Genomic DNA, 17,279 nt, shown 5'->3' with positions numbered 1-17,279 from the left:
TTTATACAAAATTAAAAAAAAACTCACAATGGGCTAATACCTAAGGTGCCCTAACCACTAATATTCTTGTTACATTTAAAACTATACTAGCTCTCATTGGGTTGATACAGCCAAGATAAAAATTAATCATGTACTGTGGCAATCTCAGTGTTTTGGCGAAAATTTATACACCTTCCTTAAATTAAAATGTATGGGGGCATTATTTAGACAACAAGAGGGGTGATATTTTAGAGTCAGGGAACGAATTATTGAATACACTCCCCTCTACACTTACATAATCAACATTCTAAGTCAAAAAAAGCGTCCTTGACTTGTAAATGTTTTCACGCCCTCTTAAGTTTTATGGGGGGTCAACTTTTTTTTACCTTCCCCATCGCAGTTATAGGGAGGTGTATTAGGGGGATGTTGACCACTGTGTAGTGGGGTTAGAGGGGTGTTGTATAGGGGTGAACATTCTACTTTTTTGTAAGCAATTTGGTCTAACAGACGAATGTACGGGTACACTCTAGTTGTAAGCATGCTACAAACACAAGACTTTCATTTATTACATTTATTGATATGACTCATAAAAATTACTTTCAAATATTCAAATATAACATTTAACAAGTGGCGAGAGAATTAATCACATGACGATAAATAAATTCAAAAATACAATGTTATCACTTCAAATTTAATTAATTTTCCATAAAACAATTTCGCATGAAAGATTTTAAAATATAAAATTAATGGAATGAAAAAAATGGGTAATTATTTTCTTAATAGCATAGAACAAAAATATGTTTTATAAAAATTATTAAATGGAAGAAAAAAATTAATGATAATTGCCCACAAGTTATAAAGTGTTCATGAAATTATTTTTTTAAAAGTTTTAAATTAAACTTTTGAAAGTACTGACGGACATATTCTATCTATAGTTATGTAGTAGCTATGATATTATAAAAAAAGTATGACCTCAAGAAAAAAGAGAGAATTATTGCAAAAGAAAATAATCTTAAAGTGGCAAAAAAATGGTTTTGCACTTTTGGCAAACAAATGAAAGTGTACTTAGATTGATTTTTAAATACAAAACTTACAATTTTTATTTTCTATTTTTTGCAAATTAATTTAAAAGATTAGGGGTTGTCCGCGGATATATAAATAGAGTTTTAATGATTATTTGATTTTGGTTGTCCCCGATGAATGCAAGCCCATTAGAAACTGTTTAAAACTATTTTAATATAATTGCACTAAAATTGTATAAAATTATGTAGCGGAGGTTTTAAAATTAAAAGAAAACGTTCAAAAGGAATTTGAAAATCAACATTAAATCAACAAAATGAAGTTATTTTTTATCAGAATATAAATTGTTGTATTTGAATGGGTATATAAAATTTATTTGTTCTTTAGAATGAAATAAACAAGTAAATTTCTGTCATGCAATTAGTAATAATTTGATCATATCTTTAAAAATGTAAATTAAAACAAACCATTGTTCAAATATACTACAACATATTTCTTCCTTTCTATTTTGGTTAATATTAAACTTTCATTAAGCAGAGGGAGATATTTCATGTAAAGAAAATTTTTTTGCCGCAAATTTTAATTTTAAATATGTAATATTTTCTTAGTAAGTAAAAATTACAACATAATATTTGACAAAAACACAGAAAAAAAATAATTTAATCTTAAACTTTTTTTATTTCTTGGGATAAAATACCCCTTCTCTTAATAAAGAATAATTAGCATATTGTTTTCTTAATATGAAAAAAATAATAAAATTTTCTATAAAAAAAACAGTATTGATGAAAATACCTTTTTTTATACAATATTAACCAGAGATGGATAATTTATCTGAAGAAATATTATTTTACCTCTAAAATTTTCATTATGAAATGAATATAAGTCATAATAAGACCTCTTTCGGTTTACATTGACACTAAAATTTACAAATATTTTCTAAAAATTTTAATTAAGCAGATATTTAGATGCAAAATAGTTTTCTTGAGATAAAATATCCTTCCTGACTACAATGTGTTACATAATGATTTTACATCACCGGTAGTATATATATTTTTATATATAATATATTTATTTTCTTTCACTGAAAACTTCAGTTCATGTATATCTAAAATCCTCCCTGCTAAGCCCAAGGAAGCGTGTTAAAATCGTCCTAATCATTTAAATAGCACCAAATGTTATCAACCTTAGTTATTTAAGGTTATCATATAACAAAAACGTCCTGATGAGGCTAATGATAACTAATAACTGTGCGCTTAAACTTGTGCTATAATTGTTGCCGGCTGCGGCCGCCGCTATTGGCGCTGGCTTCGCCTCCTTCACCTCGTTCATCTCCCTGACAACCTCCTCTATGTCGATGATGTCCTCGTGGTTGTCTAGGAAGTCCTTGGGCGGGAGGCTGGGTCCGTTGCAAGTGTCACGCCCACATAAGCAAACTGTGGCCTGATATCAAAATATTGAAATTATATTTGGAGCTTTTCCTCATTCATTATTTTACCCATCCGATCTAAATCATATTGATTTTTTGTTCATTTTTTATTTATAGATTTAGATCATATTACTAAGTCATTTTAAGGTACTTTATCGTCTCCGTGTATTTTTTACTTAAGGAGTAAAAAATACTAGAATGTTTAATAATAAAACTATATTTTTTAAATAGATATAAAATTTATTGGTCAGTTTATTTAGTAGGAGAGAGTGGATGGGTAAAGGGGTGGAAGGTGAATATCGTTATTTAATCCCTCTGCGAGTGACCCTTTGTTTCACAGTATACGAAAATCTGGTGTAACATCCAAGTAATAATATATCTATTATTCTATTTATTTATTTATTGCCAGTATATAATCGACATATCAAATTACGAGTAACTATGATAAAAAAGTTGAACTTACTCTCATAATATTAACTGTATGTTGTGAACAGACGGCTCCATTGTATCTGCTATAGTGACCCCTCCGGCGTGACACTGCTGGGGCTTTACTACACCCTCGACTGATTGCTGAAAATAATTTAATCATTAAGTTGCTTCGCTCCAATTTTATAGTGGCGACGCCTCTAGATGCCTCAAGAGTTCTTAAAGTTGGGTTGGGGATAGTCGACCCCTTTCAATTTTAGTCTTTAAAATAAAAGTAAGTAGGAACGATTTTTCTTTGAAGGGTGGTGTTATCCTCCCAAAAAATTGCTAGAAACCTTGGGAATAGTCCTTTTCGTAACATCGCCCCATATGGGGCGATTCGTCGTATTTTAAAATGGCTTTTTATGGGTTATTTTAGGTTAGGTTAGGTTATATTGGGTTAGGTGATTGCCCCACAGGGTTAGGTAATTGGCCCCGCAGGAATAGAGCCCCCCGCAGAGGCTAGAAATAGGAGAAAAGTTACTGTGAAATATACGAATAATCGCCCCATAAGGTGCGATGTTACGAAAGGGACTATACCCGAAACCTTTCCAGGGCCTCTGAAAACGACACTGTAAAGGAGAAACATATCAGTTTGGTGGTTGAAGAGATCCATCGGTACAGATACACAGAATCATATCCTGTTACTTTTATATAAGGATTAGTGAATTTGTATTTATTATGAAATACATTATTTATAATTATAAAAATATATTGAATAAAATAGATAAAGTTAACGATGTAATGAACAATAGTTTAATAATTGAATTAATCATTGTACTTTTTATAATTTTCTTTTTTTTTTAATTTAGATTATCTTAATAGGACAATTCTTTCATGTCTATTATTAATCACACTGGATGAAAGGGTATCTTTATTTCAATTAGGAAAATAATTTTGTACAAATCATGCAATAGGTTTTTATATCAAATGATTCTTGTAAATAAAAGTATATTTAATTATTTTTGCCTATTATGATATTTCTAATGTAAATAAGAAGTGAAACGATATATTTTCTCAATATAATATATGTACAATTTGTTGAAATGGTATAGCATAAATGATTTTTAAAAGCTACGAAAAAAGGTCTTAAATATAATTAGTTACATAGTAATAGTTTTTTACTCATCGTATTATAGACAGCTTTCCGTGTATATGGAAATGAAAAATTAGTAGATTAAAACCAGTTTTGTTACTCCGAGGGACCGAAGTCCCGGTCTAACAAGACTGGTATTATTTTTATTTTCATGCTCGTGGAAATTTGGCTGTTATTTGATGTTATACATGATTTTTCAGTATAACGGAGAGCCGGTTCAATGTACCCAATAGTAAACAGTAATCCAATAATGTACTACAAAGACGACTTTTATTTTATAAAAATACTTACTCTTGTAATTAGCAAATGTGGTTAGTGTCGCTATACATGAAACATAACTCTCGTCTGGACACGCAGACATGTGGCGGAGAGGCCTGAACAAAGTAAAATAAATATTACAATATTAAGCTTTATTTAATCAAGATTACCCCCCCCCCCCCAAAAAAAAAAGGGGGGTGTGCACCACCAATATTATTTTGGTGTATCTCTGAACTAAATCTTGCTAATAAAGTGTATAATTATAAGGTCAAACGCCAGTCTTACTACCAACCCTTTGATCTGAAAGTACGACCTTTGTCTGAAAGTCCTAACTGTGCCTGTTTAGGGCGAAGGCATTCATCTTATAACATTAAAAGTTTTATTTATGATTCAAAAGTGGGCCAATATTCGAACCTGTCACTTTTTCGACCACGAGAGGATGCGATTCGTGTTATTTTATAATCGCAAGCCATAAAATTAAGATTGTCTATTTTGTTTATTTGTCTAATATAAAGTAAATAAATTTTGTACCTTAAAAATCTTTAGAGTGCTCTAAATATGTATATATGGAACAAAGCTATTATATAATATATAATTACCTCAGGCTGTCTTCTGGACAATCTTCACAGACATAACAGTATAAAACTGGTGCTGAAATAATTATAAAATTATTATTTTAAAACTATAAATAAGTAATAAATATTCAGTATTATCAAGCAGAGATTTAAAGGTATAAGACAATTGATGTACATTTCCAATGATGAAACTCAAAATTACCCTTTCCGTTCATTAAAATTAGTGGTTGAAACGTATAAACAATCAACTTCATGAATAAACCAAACAAAACTCACTAAAGTTCCCAAAGTTGTTAAGCCAACGAATATGATGCAAACGTTATCATGAAACTTTGGGGACTGGTGTAATAAAAAGCCCATTGTCCACTCAAGGGTCAGTGTTAGATGTGCTATTTCATTCTTCTATTCATTTTCAGAAAGCACAATTTTTCTAACTTTACTTAATATGTATCATTTTTTTCCATAAGGTGAATAAATCATTTAAACAACTAAAGGTCATTTTAAAAACGAAATCCATTCGTTTGAAGAGCAATATTCTGTACAATTTTTCATATGTTATCATCATTAATTGATGTAACCTAATTCAAGCTATTAAAATGAAGAAAAAATTAATAAAAAATAGATATCAACCTAACTTTTAAAATGATTTTATTTTGTATAACTTGGCCTAATATTTTGCAAAAATAAATCTTAAATGCATTAAACTAATGAAATGGTTCTATTTAGCTGTGGAGAAGAAAAAAGAGTTTAGACATTGATTTTATGCAGTCTTCATTGTAATCCTATGCACTTTCAAACTAAATGTAATTGAAGAAGAAAAAAATATCAAGATAGCTCATCTTTACCACCCTACTCGCTCCCCCTTTCCAGAAATAAAAGGATAGGAAAGTGGGTGTAAAAACAATGTTTTGTTTAATTAACCCAGATAACCAACTATTATATTTTGTGTATTTAAGGGGAACTACTGCTCAATATTGGCATGGAGGGAGAGGACATTTGCCTGAAAGTTTTAACTTGTACCTAACGTTTAATGCATAGTGTCAAAACTTTTCAACCATTTGGGTTATACACTGATGCATTGTCTATTTGTCATGTACGATAAATTCCCCCAAATAAGGATCTTATTGTAGTAAGTTCTCTTGCGAAAACGGGCAAACTAAAGTCAAATTGAAAGGGTTTAATTATCAAACAAAAGTTTGAATGACTCTCTAAAATTGTCACTTCTATATTTCATTAATTTTACTGATCATCTTAATCATCAGCTTTATCAAACAAGATAAGATAAACAGGATTATTTTTCAATGGTGTGTCTATTTATTCCTGACCCCTCCCCTTTGTATCTGATCTCTTTTTCATGACTGCATTGCCCATGCCACCCTCCCAATCCCCTGACGATTGTTCAACCTTCCATCATTGATTTTTGCCAGGTTTTGCAGCAAGTTTGACAAGTTTGCACACTTGGGAATAGTTGGTAAAATCCAGTTGTGTATCAGTGGATTCCGGCTTTGTTTTAGTCAAGGATAATTAGGTTCAATAGTGGCGCTACATTTTTTAACATGAACAACAAAGTGATTAAGCAGATAACATATTGATTTTCTTTGCATAGCATATTATAAAAAGTTGTGACGAAGACCAAACTGCATTACTTTGGTGTCACTTTTGATTCATGTGACGTCATAAAATGAGGAAGATGAGAGGAGAAGTGGGAAAGAAAACCCCTAAAAAATAGATGGAGAATATGACGTCAAAAGGGGTGCAAAAATAATGCAGATTGGTCTTCTTCAAAAGTTGTAGATTCTTTGTTTAAACTTAATGTTTCGAGAACTACTGATCCGATATTAGTTTGGTTTTAGGCTAGCCACTTCCACTTCGAATATGTTGCCTCTAGATGCTAGGGGCAACAGACTCCAGTTTAGAACCAATGCAGACATTCTAACAGATGGACCAGTAATAGAGTATCTATGATTTTAATAATTTTTCACTAAAGGTTCTAAAGGTAAATTTACAGCAAACTTTTTATTTAATCCTTGTAAATATTCCAAATTAAAGTTACACAAATATAATTTCAAGTATGGTTTCGAAACCGTTTGATATGCGATGAGTTAGAAACGGTTCTCGGCCATATTGAAAAATCATGTATTATAGACAATTTTCCACGAATATTAAAATAAAAATCATAGAATTAATAACAGTTTTGTTAGCCCGGGCATTCGGCATCTCAGAGCTAAAAAAAACTGCTTCCAACCTTACATTTTTGCATGTTTATATATGTGGAAAGCTGTCTATAATACGATGCGATAAATAAATATTTTCTTCTTATGATTTTAACATGACTGATTTGGCGGGTGTGGCATTTGATATTTGTAGGATTGTGCCTCATAGTTGAACAATTGTATATAAATTGGGTAGACTCAGCACTATAGTTAGCTCTATACCGTTGCAAGTACTAGTTTTTTTGGCAGTTTAGTTACTCTTTAAGTCACGTGCTTTGGTCAGTCAGCCTATTTTTTTGAAGAAATATAACTATTTTGGTCAAAGTATCTAATCTATATTGGATTTAACAACATAAAGGTAAATTCTCTGTCACAAACTATTTAACTAACAGTGCTGATTATAATCTTCTTCTTAATGAGAAAACTCATTTGTTATTTTCAATCCAAAAAATAATGCTGTATATGGTCATAATTGCTCTTGTTAAAAAACAGCTGTCCTTGTTACCTTTTCTTTTGTACTCTCTATACTTTTTTATTACATAATTTCATTAAAAACTACCAATTTAACTGTTTTATATTTCTTTTGTCTTAATCTTTCTATTTCTATCTAATGTATTTTACACTTACATAAATGTACTATATTTATTTTCACAGTCATAATGCTTTATCTTATTGCTCGAAGCGCATGTAAAAATGTTGACACCTCCCTTGATTTAAAATCGGCAATAATAGGGGTGTATTTCTAGTGTGAGGGTGGTGGATACACCATCATTGTTGTCCACCAATTCACTGAAAAGTCAAAACGCGTCCCTAAATTGGCACGAAGTGCGCACATTTTTCAACACCCCAAATTTATTTTAAAAGGGTTTGGCTTTTTCACCTTAACAACTCCCATAGCTCTATTGGGGGGGGGGGGGGGGTATAGACCCTAGTCAAGGAGGTTGGAGAGGGTTGGTTGTACCCAACCCCCTTATTTTGGCAGAGGAGTAGACACATACCCTTTTTTCACGCCTCTGTTTGAAGCTACCCTGTAAAGGAGAACCCGATCGGTTCAGCGGTTAGCGAGATCCTTCGGTACAAACAAACATATAAACACACAGACACACAAACATCCTGTTAATTTAGTATAAGGATACAAAAAAGAATGATTCTCTTCCGTCTGTATGTCTGCAATGTAAGATCTGCAAAACAAAGTAGGTTCTGCTATTCGTAGAAAAAAACATTCTGCGCAAATAAAAACAGAGGTTTAATTTTTATGTTTTCTGTAGGTACCCTTCTAAAGATATGCTATTGCAATAAATATTTTTTTTCGTTCGGTTAAATGTAGCTGTGTAATAAATTATACGTTATCATTCAAATTTTGCTGAGCGTTTCAAAATTTTGCAAATAATTTCTACAACCTCAATGCAAAATATCTTTTTGACAAAATTCATTAATTATATATTTTAATGTTATTTATTGTGTTTGTTATTCTGTCTGTCTGTCTATTTGTCTTTCTGTCCTTCTTAGTGTGACATGATAGGCTGATTTATAAGTCTACGCGATGTCCAAATAACTAGCAAATATACCATGTTCTATTTTATTTTAATAATATTTTTTATTTACCATCCGATAATACAAAATAGAAACATGTCAAAATACACATAAATATTAATGTCAAATCAGACTTTTTCTATACATAGTTTATTTTGAATCATATCAAATATAGAAAGAAAAATTTCTTTAGATGTATTTGCTTAACCCAAAGAAACATGTAGAAAAATACTGGGAGAAAAACAAGTGGGAAATCCTTTAAATCGTCAATTGAGTCTCCAAATCTCCCTCATTCTTTATTTAGATAAAAAATATTTATGCTTTTTATATCACTAGCGGTTCCACCCCTATACCACCTGGGGGCTATGTATTCAAAAATTAAAATATAGCCTAAAACTATCCCAAGAATTAAATCTTTAAATAGATAGCTAAAAGCACCCTGGAACCTATGTGATGATTCACTAAATTGGAGAACTCAATCGGTTCAGTGACACTAGTCATCGAAATCTTAAGCTTCATACAAAAAAACGCTAAAAATCAGGGAGGGAGGGGACATTTGGCTTTAAATTATACAAGTTCTCAGAGTTGTATGAGTACTTTATCTTATTCGTTTGCTAAAAAAATTCGGACAATTTATTAACTTTTGATTGCTTGGTTTAAATTTTTAACCGATGATTTTAATCTAAAGAAGGAATATATATAAGTAACAGGATGTCTATCTGTCTGTCTGTCTGCCTGTCTGTAGCGAAGACTTTCTATTACTGAACCATTATTCTTCCTTACAGTGAAGTTTCTTATGGGTCAGGGATGGTTTGTAACTATTTTGGGAAAGGGTGGTGAATAGAAGAAAAAACCGTTCTTGAAAACAATATATTTTGATATAAATATCTTATCTTGCCGCTAGTGGCCTCTAGGGGCGTAGCCGCTGGTTAGAACTTATTTTATATAAGCAAGCGGGGAAGATTATAGAGGTTCAATAGGAAATAGAAGTATTTACCAAACTAAGCTTTTTTCGATGTCTCCCTTTTTTGAATGACTATTGGATTGAACCCCCAGTAAAATGGAAAACATTCAATCTTTTTACAGGAAATGATATTCTATATTTTGTGTCAATACATATTTATATGTACATATAGTGAATATTCTGAAGGTCGCAGATTATTTAGGATAAGTTTCTGACTTTTTCTTACAGCATTTTTATGGAATTAATTTGATGAATTAATGATACTAATTTAATATTAATGTTGTTTGAATGCTACTAAGGTGGATTTAAAAAAAAAAAAACTTTGAATCGTTGAATAGGCCAGATAAACAAAATTGTTTTTGAAATAACCCTCCAAAATCATACAAAAAAATCTACAAAAATTTAAAAAATCTTATTTTAATAACCCTTCTATATTTTTAGATGTTTCTATGTTTACGCTTTTGACCGCGGAGAAAGACGATCAGTGGTCAACTCTCTATAAAACTCAGGGAGTAAGGGAGGGGACAATGGATCGAATATTCATTTTTAGGAGTCTCAGACTTTGGGGACTGGCTTAAAGGGAACATGCAAGAATTTAGAAGTTTCTAACCAATCTTGGGGACCAATTATGAATGACGTCACGCAAAATCATGCATAATCTCGCGGCAAACTAGCGCGTCAACAAAAAGATAAACAATAACAAGCAGACATAATATTTTGATTTTGAAAATTATTTTGTAAATTGAATCATTACATTTTTTATATCTAATTCTTGTTTAATGTTAATTCATTCCGATTAGTGCGTTGTAGAAAGAAATTATATTAAGATTATTAGTTATTATGAGCAAAGCCTTCCTATAATTAGGTCCCGCACATTTGTACGTCCGTAACGGTTAGCTCTTTTCGTTACTTTAGACATGTTAGATGTTTCTTATTGATTTAATGTAAAGGCAAAAGTTTTTTGTCTTTAGCTTAATATTTCTGTAATTAATGATCCGATTAATTTCAAAATTTTAGGGAAAATTCACGAAGTCCTGAGTTGTTCAAGGTTTGTTTATCATTAAAATCTCAAGATGGTGTTATTTTATTTTTCTGTCCTGGATGCTAGGAGCGCAGCTACCAGTTATCCTAAGATATGTTACTTATACCTTAAGATCTTTAAAATTAAGATGTACTTATGTTCTCAACTATTTTATTTATGTAGTATGAAATTTTAACGCAAGGTATCTCATTTTTATTTCGTTAAATGAAATAACTTGAGTTAAAAGTTCTGTAGGAAGGTAATTGTTTTAGTAAGTTTTGTAATATAATTATTTAAAGGCTTTTTCATGTCTAAGCTTTTTAATAAATACAATAAAAAAATTTGGGTAAAAGATGATGTAAAAGTAAAATGGTATGTTTCCTTAATTTTCCGAAGTTTAAATAATAACAATTATGGAAATGAATTGTAAACAAAGGTTTTGTTCTCTAGAATCAAAGGCTTGTAGTAAAGCATCAGTTTAAGGATGGTGCATTTCGAATTAAAAACAATTCTAAAATTTCCACTAAAGGTTGCTTTATTGCAAATACTTGTTTTATCTGGAAATATCTGGGTTTTCAACCTTAAAGGGTCACAACTATAAAATTGAATTAACTGCCCATTGTCCCCTCCCTTACTCCCTGATAAAACTAGAAGAAAAAAACATATAAAGTAGATAAATATAAGGAGATAGCCTGATATCTAGTTGCCGAATGTGTACGCAGTTTCCTGGGTGTTTTCTCATCCTAGCTCAATATTTACTACTAGCTACAAATCTTCAAACTTCCCTTAAAAAATCAAAATTTGAATGTATAAACGATTTATACATTATAAATTTGAATTTTTTGAATTTAGATTTTTTTTTGAAGTTTGAAGCTTTTTTAGCTAGTAGTAAATATTGAGCTAGGATGAGAAAACACCCAGGAAACTGCGTACACATTCGGCAACTAGATATCAGGCTATCTATAAGGAAGATAACATTCAATTTTTAAATAAACAAGGGTGACAACATCCATAAAAGCGAAGCTCTGGAAAGGTAGGACATACGAACACTAACACTTGTGTATAGTGTCAGAACTGAATAATCAGAATATAAATGTCGAACGCAACACAATTGTAAGTAAATCTGCTGAAAAACTACTTAAATACAGGGTATTGTTTAAGGACATACTTACATTTTTAGGACTTGATTATAGAGATGCTTCGTTTTTAACAATGTACTTTGTTGTCCTAGGAATCAGTATTCCAAAAATCAGACCAATCCGATATTTTTTTACATAAAAATTTGATGTTAAAAAGTTAAAAAGCAACATGTTTCAAATGCACGGACGGACTTTCTGGTAACGATTATAGAGTTGCTTGGCTATATAACTCGTACCTAACTCCTATAGGACGTCCGGACGTACGGACCGAGCCTAATTATAGAAAAGCTTCGCTTTTAAAAATATTGTCAAAAAAAAATTCTTTTTTCAATTTTAAACTATTTCTTTAACAAGTATATTAATAAAACTATCTCTCTGTTGCTACATAGCACAATGAATTGGATCAGATCAATACAACTTAGCAAAATTTATTTGCAACCTTTTGTCAACTTTTCTCATCAAATTCCTGAACATGGGGAGTTTCGCATTAGGACATAAAGGGATAAAGAATTTTTAATAAAATTGGAATTTGATTCTTTAACTGTCAAAATATAAGTCATTTATAATGTCATAAATGTGGTATTTATTAAGAACAATCTTTTGCTAGGATAGAAAAATATTTTTGATTCTTTTATACTATTTACTAGTGGCTTCGCGCCTAGCATTTAAATGTTCCCCACCTCCCTCCCCAAGACGTGATCGTTGTTTTTAAAATCTTAAAATCACCACAGGACCAGTAGTTATATTCTTTGAAGAGTAAAGTCCAATCGATTAAGGGGTTATTCAGATCTTAAGCTTCAGACAAACAGACAGTCGGACAGATGGATTGACGGACAGACATCGTTCTACTTTGTATTTAAAAAATTAAATAAGTGTTTAGTCACATTGAAAACAGCAAGATGTTCGGGCCTAAAAAATTAAGGTATTTTTAGCAGCTACCTTCTAGTGGCACGTTAAGGAGTGGGGTCAAGTAGAACAACAGCAATAAATTCAATATTTAAAAGATTAAAAGTTTTGAATTTGTCAGGATTTATTTTCTTGGAAGAATATATAAAAACCGTCCAGAGAATTAAAAGACGCTTAATTGTTTATAGAAACAGTGTAGCTGTAGCAAGATCTTTCTCAGAAACAGAAAACAATTCTGCCTGTTTCATGTACCTACGAACCAACCAGCTTTTATTCACTATCCGAAGCTCCTGTGCAATTTTTACACAATTAATTTCATTATGGAGGGGGGTATTACATAAATTAGTGCAAAAAAAGTTTGAATGTTTTATAATTAGACGCTATTAGACAACAAAAAGATCATTACTTAATAAACCTAATGGAATAGTTTACATTAGACTGTTTGGAAATTTAAATACATTATTCCTAACCTAGTGTTTTTCTTTACAGATCAAGAAAACCAGTTGAATTACCTTGAACTACTAAATAAAAATAAAATGTAGATATGATTATGTATGTTAAAATTTGAATTAAATAAAACTAAAATAACTTTTGATTGTTTGAATTAAAACTTAAATCCAAGTTTTCAATGTGTTTAAATATTTTGATTCTGTGAGCAAAATGAATTTAAACATATATTGTGCAGTATGGTCCACAAATAAATTTAAACTTTTTTTTTCTTCATCAATCTAGAAAAGGCCAATGATTTAAAAGGTTTGATAAAAAGTGTTTCAGATGAATAGATTAGCTTATTTTAAAAGTTTGATAAAAATATTTCAGATTATAACATTAGCTGATTTATCTTTTTTGTTTTGCTTAAAACATTTAAAGGGCCATGCTATATAATAAAGTACCAAAACTGTTGTTCCTCTAAGACATCAAGATAAATTTCATACTTGATATATTTTTGGGGGATTATTAAACTATATTATTCAAATTTTACAACAAAAAGTGACAACTTTTAAAAGCAGTATTATAAAATACCCTACTTATAATTATATGACACAAGTTGACTTTTTTGTAGGCCACACTGTATAATTTGAATTTTAAACATGAGCAAGGGAAGGAGTGCATAGTACAACTAAGATTGTATTACATACATAGAATAGAGATTTTGAATTTGTATGTAAAGCAACCTATTCAAATTATTTACAAGCTTAAAATATTTCAAATATTGAAAAAACGCTTTTGGCACTCTATTAAAAAAAAGCAAAAATTATAAGAAAACATATTTTTTTGATCTTTCACCGTTTTTAATGAACTCTCAGCTTTTTTTCTAAATATCTTTATAATTGTTAAAAGTGTTGTAAATACTACTCCCTGTCTATGGTTAGACTCTGATTATGTAAATGAACGTACAATTGCATTAACTCAATTAAAGAGTGGAACTGGGGATGGATAAAGGTGTTTTAGGTTACTTTTTTGCATAAAAAAATATATAATTTTCTGAATTATTAAGCCACATAAAATCATTTTTGTCTCTGATATATTAGGTAGAGGTTGTGCAATCCCCCATCCCTACAAATATAAAATTGTCAAATTATGTAAAATTTGATAAACTTGTTTATCCTTATCCCTGATTATACATGTATATGTACAATTGCATTTAAATTTAACCTAAATTTTCTATTCAACTGAATGTAATCTGAGCATAGAAAAAATGTCCACTATTTTATGAATAAAACCTGACATATATTTATTCTTTTTTTTATACATTTCAGTTGCATTTTTTGTCTGCTGGTTTACATTAAAGTTCATAGAATATCAGTAATGCACCTACAATGATTTGTTGAATATAACAAAGTATAGAATACCCTGTAGATTCAAATTACCGTGTGTAACAAACCAATCTAAATTCAATAAAAGTACCCAAAGCTTTCGATCCATCAAAGAAGATACGGTAATAATGCATTGCAATAATGGTTTAATGATGTAAGTAATTGATTACCTACAGATGGTATCATGTGTACAGTGCAGTGTAAAGAATACTAAAATAGTTACTTACCTACAAATGGTATCATGTGTACAGAGTATAGAATACTAAAATAGTTACTTACCTACATATGGTATCATGTGTACAGTGTAGAGAATACTAAAATAGTTACTTACCTACAGATGGTATCATGTGTACAGTGTAGAGAATACTATAATAGTTACTTACCTACAGATGGTATCATGTAAACAGTGTAGAGAATACTAAAATACTTACTTACCTACAGATGGTATCATGTGTACAGTGCAGTGTATTGAATACTATAATAGTTACTTACCTACAGATGGTATCAAGTATACAGTGTATATAATACTATAATAGTTACTTACCTACAGATGGTATCATGTGTACAGTGTAGAGAATACTAAAATAGTTACTTACCTACAGATGGTATCATGTGTACAGTGTAGAGAATACTATAATAGTTACTTACCTACAGATGGTATCAAGTATACAGTGTATATAATACTATAATAGTTACTTACCTACAGATGGTATCATGTGTACAGTGTAGAGAATACTAAAATAGTTACTTACCTACAGATGGTATCATGTGTACAGTGTAGAGAATACTATAATAGTTACTTACCTACAGATGGTATCATGTGTACAGTGTAGAGAATACTAAAATAGTTACTTACCTACAGATGGTATCATGTGTACAGTGTATAGAATACTATAATAGTTACTTACCTACAGATGGTACTATGTATACAGTGTAGAGAATACTAAAATAGTTACTTACCTACAGATGGCATCATGTGTACAGTGTATAGAATACTAAAACAGTTACTTACCTACAGATGGTATCATGTGTACAGTGTAGAGAATACTATAACAGTTACTTACCTACAGATGGTATCATGTGTACAGTGCAGTGTAGATAATACTATAACAGTTACATACCTACAGATGGTATCATGTGTACAGTGTAGAGAATACTAAAATAGAATTGGACAGATCCCCTCATCTCATGCTCATTTCTGAAATTATTATCAAATATTCAAACAATTGATTTAAGGCAAGAAAATTGTGAAAAATGCTCTGCATTTGCTTTTAAAACCACTTCTTAATTACCCAATGAAAGTAAACTATATTGATAAATGTATATCATTTAATCTACTTTCAATTATATGTTTTATTTACAATTAATAGATTGGAAATACACACATAATACTACAGATTAGACCACTAATTACATACACAGACACCTTACTATATTAATTATGTTATATAAATATATTATGTGCACTTTCCCTAGTTTAAGTCTTTCACTAGTTTTTCTAGATGTAAAAATATTCTCAAGAATATTAAAGAAATATTTTTATTGCAAGCTTTACACACTGGGTAGCATTTAGCTTATTTTTCCTTCATATTTTCATTATTAATTTCAATGTAATATTCTTTCCAATATGGCTTTGAAACCGATTAATATCCGCTGGATTAGAATCGGTTCTAAAAAAAAACATGAATAGCATCATATTACACGGATATTAAAATAAAATTCATAAAATTAACACTAGTTTTGTCTGCCTGGACCTTCGAACCATCGGTGCTAACAAAACTGCGTTTAGTCCTATAAGTATTCATTTAATATCCACAGAAAGCTGTCAATAATACGATGCAATAGATAGCCATTACAATATTTGATTTATCTTTACTTCATTTTTAAAAACATTGAAGTATAATTTATAATAAAAAGGTAAAGTTTTACAGACTAATCCAATTAAAAAGGATAATGCCACAAAATTTATGAATTAGTGAGATAAAAAGTTAATCTTTCTTTCTTACGCTAAATTTTTACACTTTTACATTTCTTATTTTATGATATGATAGAACTTCCTTGCTTGGATAAAATATTTGTAAGGTTACTTAACATAGTTAGAGAAGCGTATAGCTATTCAACAATTTTTGTTAGTCCAATAAACATTTATGATGCATGACGCTGATTATTTTAGTGTGTTTGTAATTAAATATCCCGAATATAGCCTAAATTTCTCGTTTTTCTACCTAATTACTTTAATCAAAGGCATCAAACTTCATTCCTTAATTTTGAGATTTTTTTATAGAGCTAAGAAATAGCATATTATTGTGGTAAGACGGCAGCATACGGACGGGCATTTTACAGAGTTGCTACGCAGTGGCTTATCAAGTCAAGCCTTCTGCACTAATCCTATTATCACCATTCACCTCATGACCGCTGATGACCCCACCGGCAGCGGTCAGATTGGACTGGCTAAATGGGGGAGGGACGCGGCCACTTAGCAACCCCGCGCCCCTCAGGCCACTATCCTACCGGGAGGTGGTTACCTTCCCCTTTACTGCAGCTTACCCCACAGATGCCTACCGCCGCGGGCTACGCCCTTGTCTCCCCACACCCCCTTCAAACCTAACTTATTGTTATCATCTATTTTTGTATATATAGTAATCACCCATTGTAAATGTATTCAGTTTAAATATAATTTTGTATGAGTAAATCCTGCTAGTTTGTTATTGGTAGAATTCTTCAAGGCTAGGGGCTCGTTGGATTCGAACTCGCAACGGTAAGCTGAAACGCTTCGGCTTACCACAATAGTCCTTACAATACATAATGAAAGTTTCAGATTTTAGAAATATGATTTCAACATTTTTTAAAATTAGATTTTCTTTATT

General features: G+C 30.7%; 1 protein-coding gene across 4 annotated transcripts; it reads right to left on the bottom strand.

Annotated features, from left to right (window-relative positions):
- Nucleotides 1-535: 535 nt before the first annotated feature.
- On the bottom strand, nt 536-15,606 carry LOC145312837 (uncharacterized). Of its 4 annotated transcripts, none has more exons than XM_080152072.1 (5): nt 15,534-15,606; nt 4,844-4,895; nt 4,278-4,360; nt 2,889-2,995; nt 536-2,439 (listed from the first exon to the last, which is right to left on the bottom strand). In XM_080152072.1, exons 1-5 carry the CDS (start codon nt 15,595-15,597, stop codon nt 2,188-2,190), a joined length of 558 nt encoding a protein of 185 aa, XP_080008198.1. In that variant the 5' UTR covers nt 15,598-15,606; the 3' UTR covers nt 536-2,187. The 4 variants fall into 4 exon arrangements, with proteins under 4 accessions (XP_080008198.1, XP_080008201.1, XP_080008200.1 ...); XM_080152075.1 differs by lacking the exon at nt 15,534-15,606 and adding an exon at nt 14,957-14,994; XM_080152074.1 differs by lacking the exon at nt 15,534-15,606 and adding an exon at nt 14,744-14,774.
- Between the last annotated feature and the right edge of the window lie 1,673 nt (nt 15,607-17,279).

The sequence above is a fragment of the Acartia tonsa genome, chromosome 2, assembly GCF_053477335.1.
Source record: "Acartia tonsa isolate MP-2025a chromosome 2, ASM5347733v1, whole genome shotgun sequence".
NCBI classification, from domain to species: domain Eukaryota; kingdom Metazoa; phylum Arthropoda; class Copepoda; order Calanoida; family Acartiidae; genus Acartia; species Acartia tonsa.
The sequence above is the reverse complement of the archived record's forward strand: the minus strand, read 5'-3'. Positions and strand labels throughout refer to the sequence as shown.

Excerpts from the sequence above, each read along its gene's own strand:
- LOC145312837 (XM_080152072.1), bottom strand. The coding sequence starts at position 15,597 with ATGAGGGGATCTGTCCAATTCTATTTTAGTATTCTCTACACTGTACAC. Across the intron at positions 4,896-15,533 it reads ACACATGATACCATCTGTAG|CACCAGTTTTATACTGTTAT; the intron begins GTATGTAACTGT and ends TAATTATTTCAG. Across the intron at positions 4,361-4,843 it reads TGTCCAGAAGACAGCCTGAG|GCCTCTCCGCCACATGTCTG; the intron begins GTAATTATATAT and ends TACTTTGTTCAG.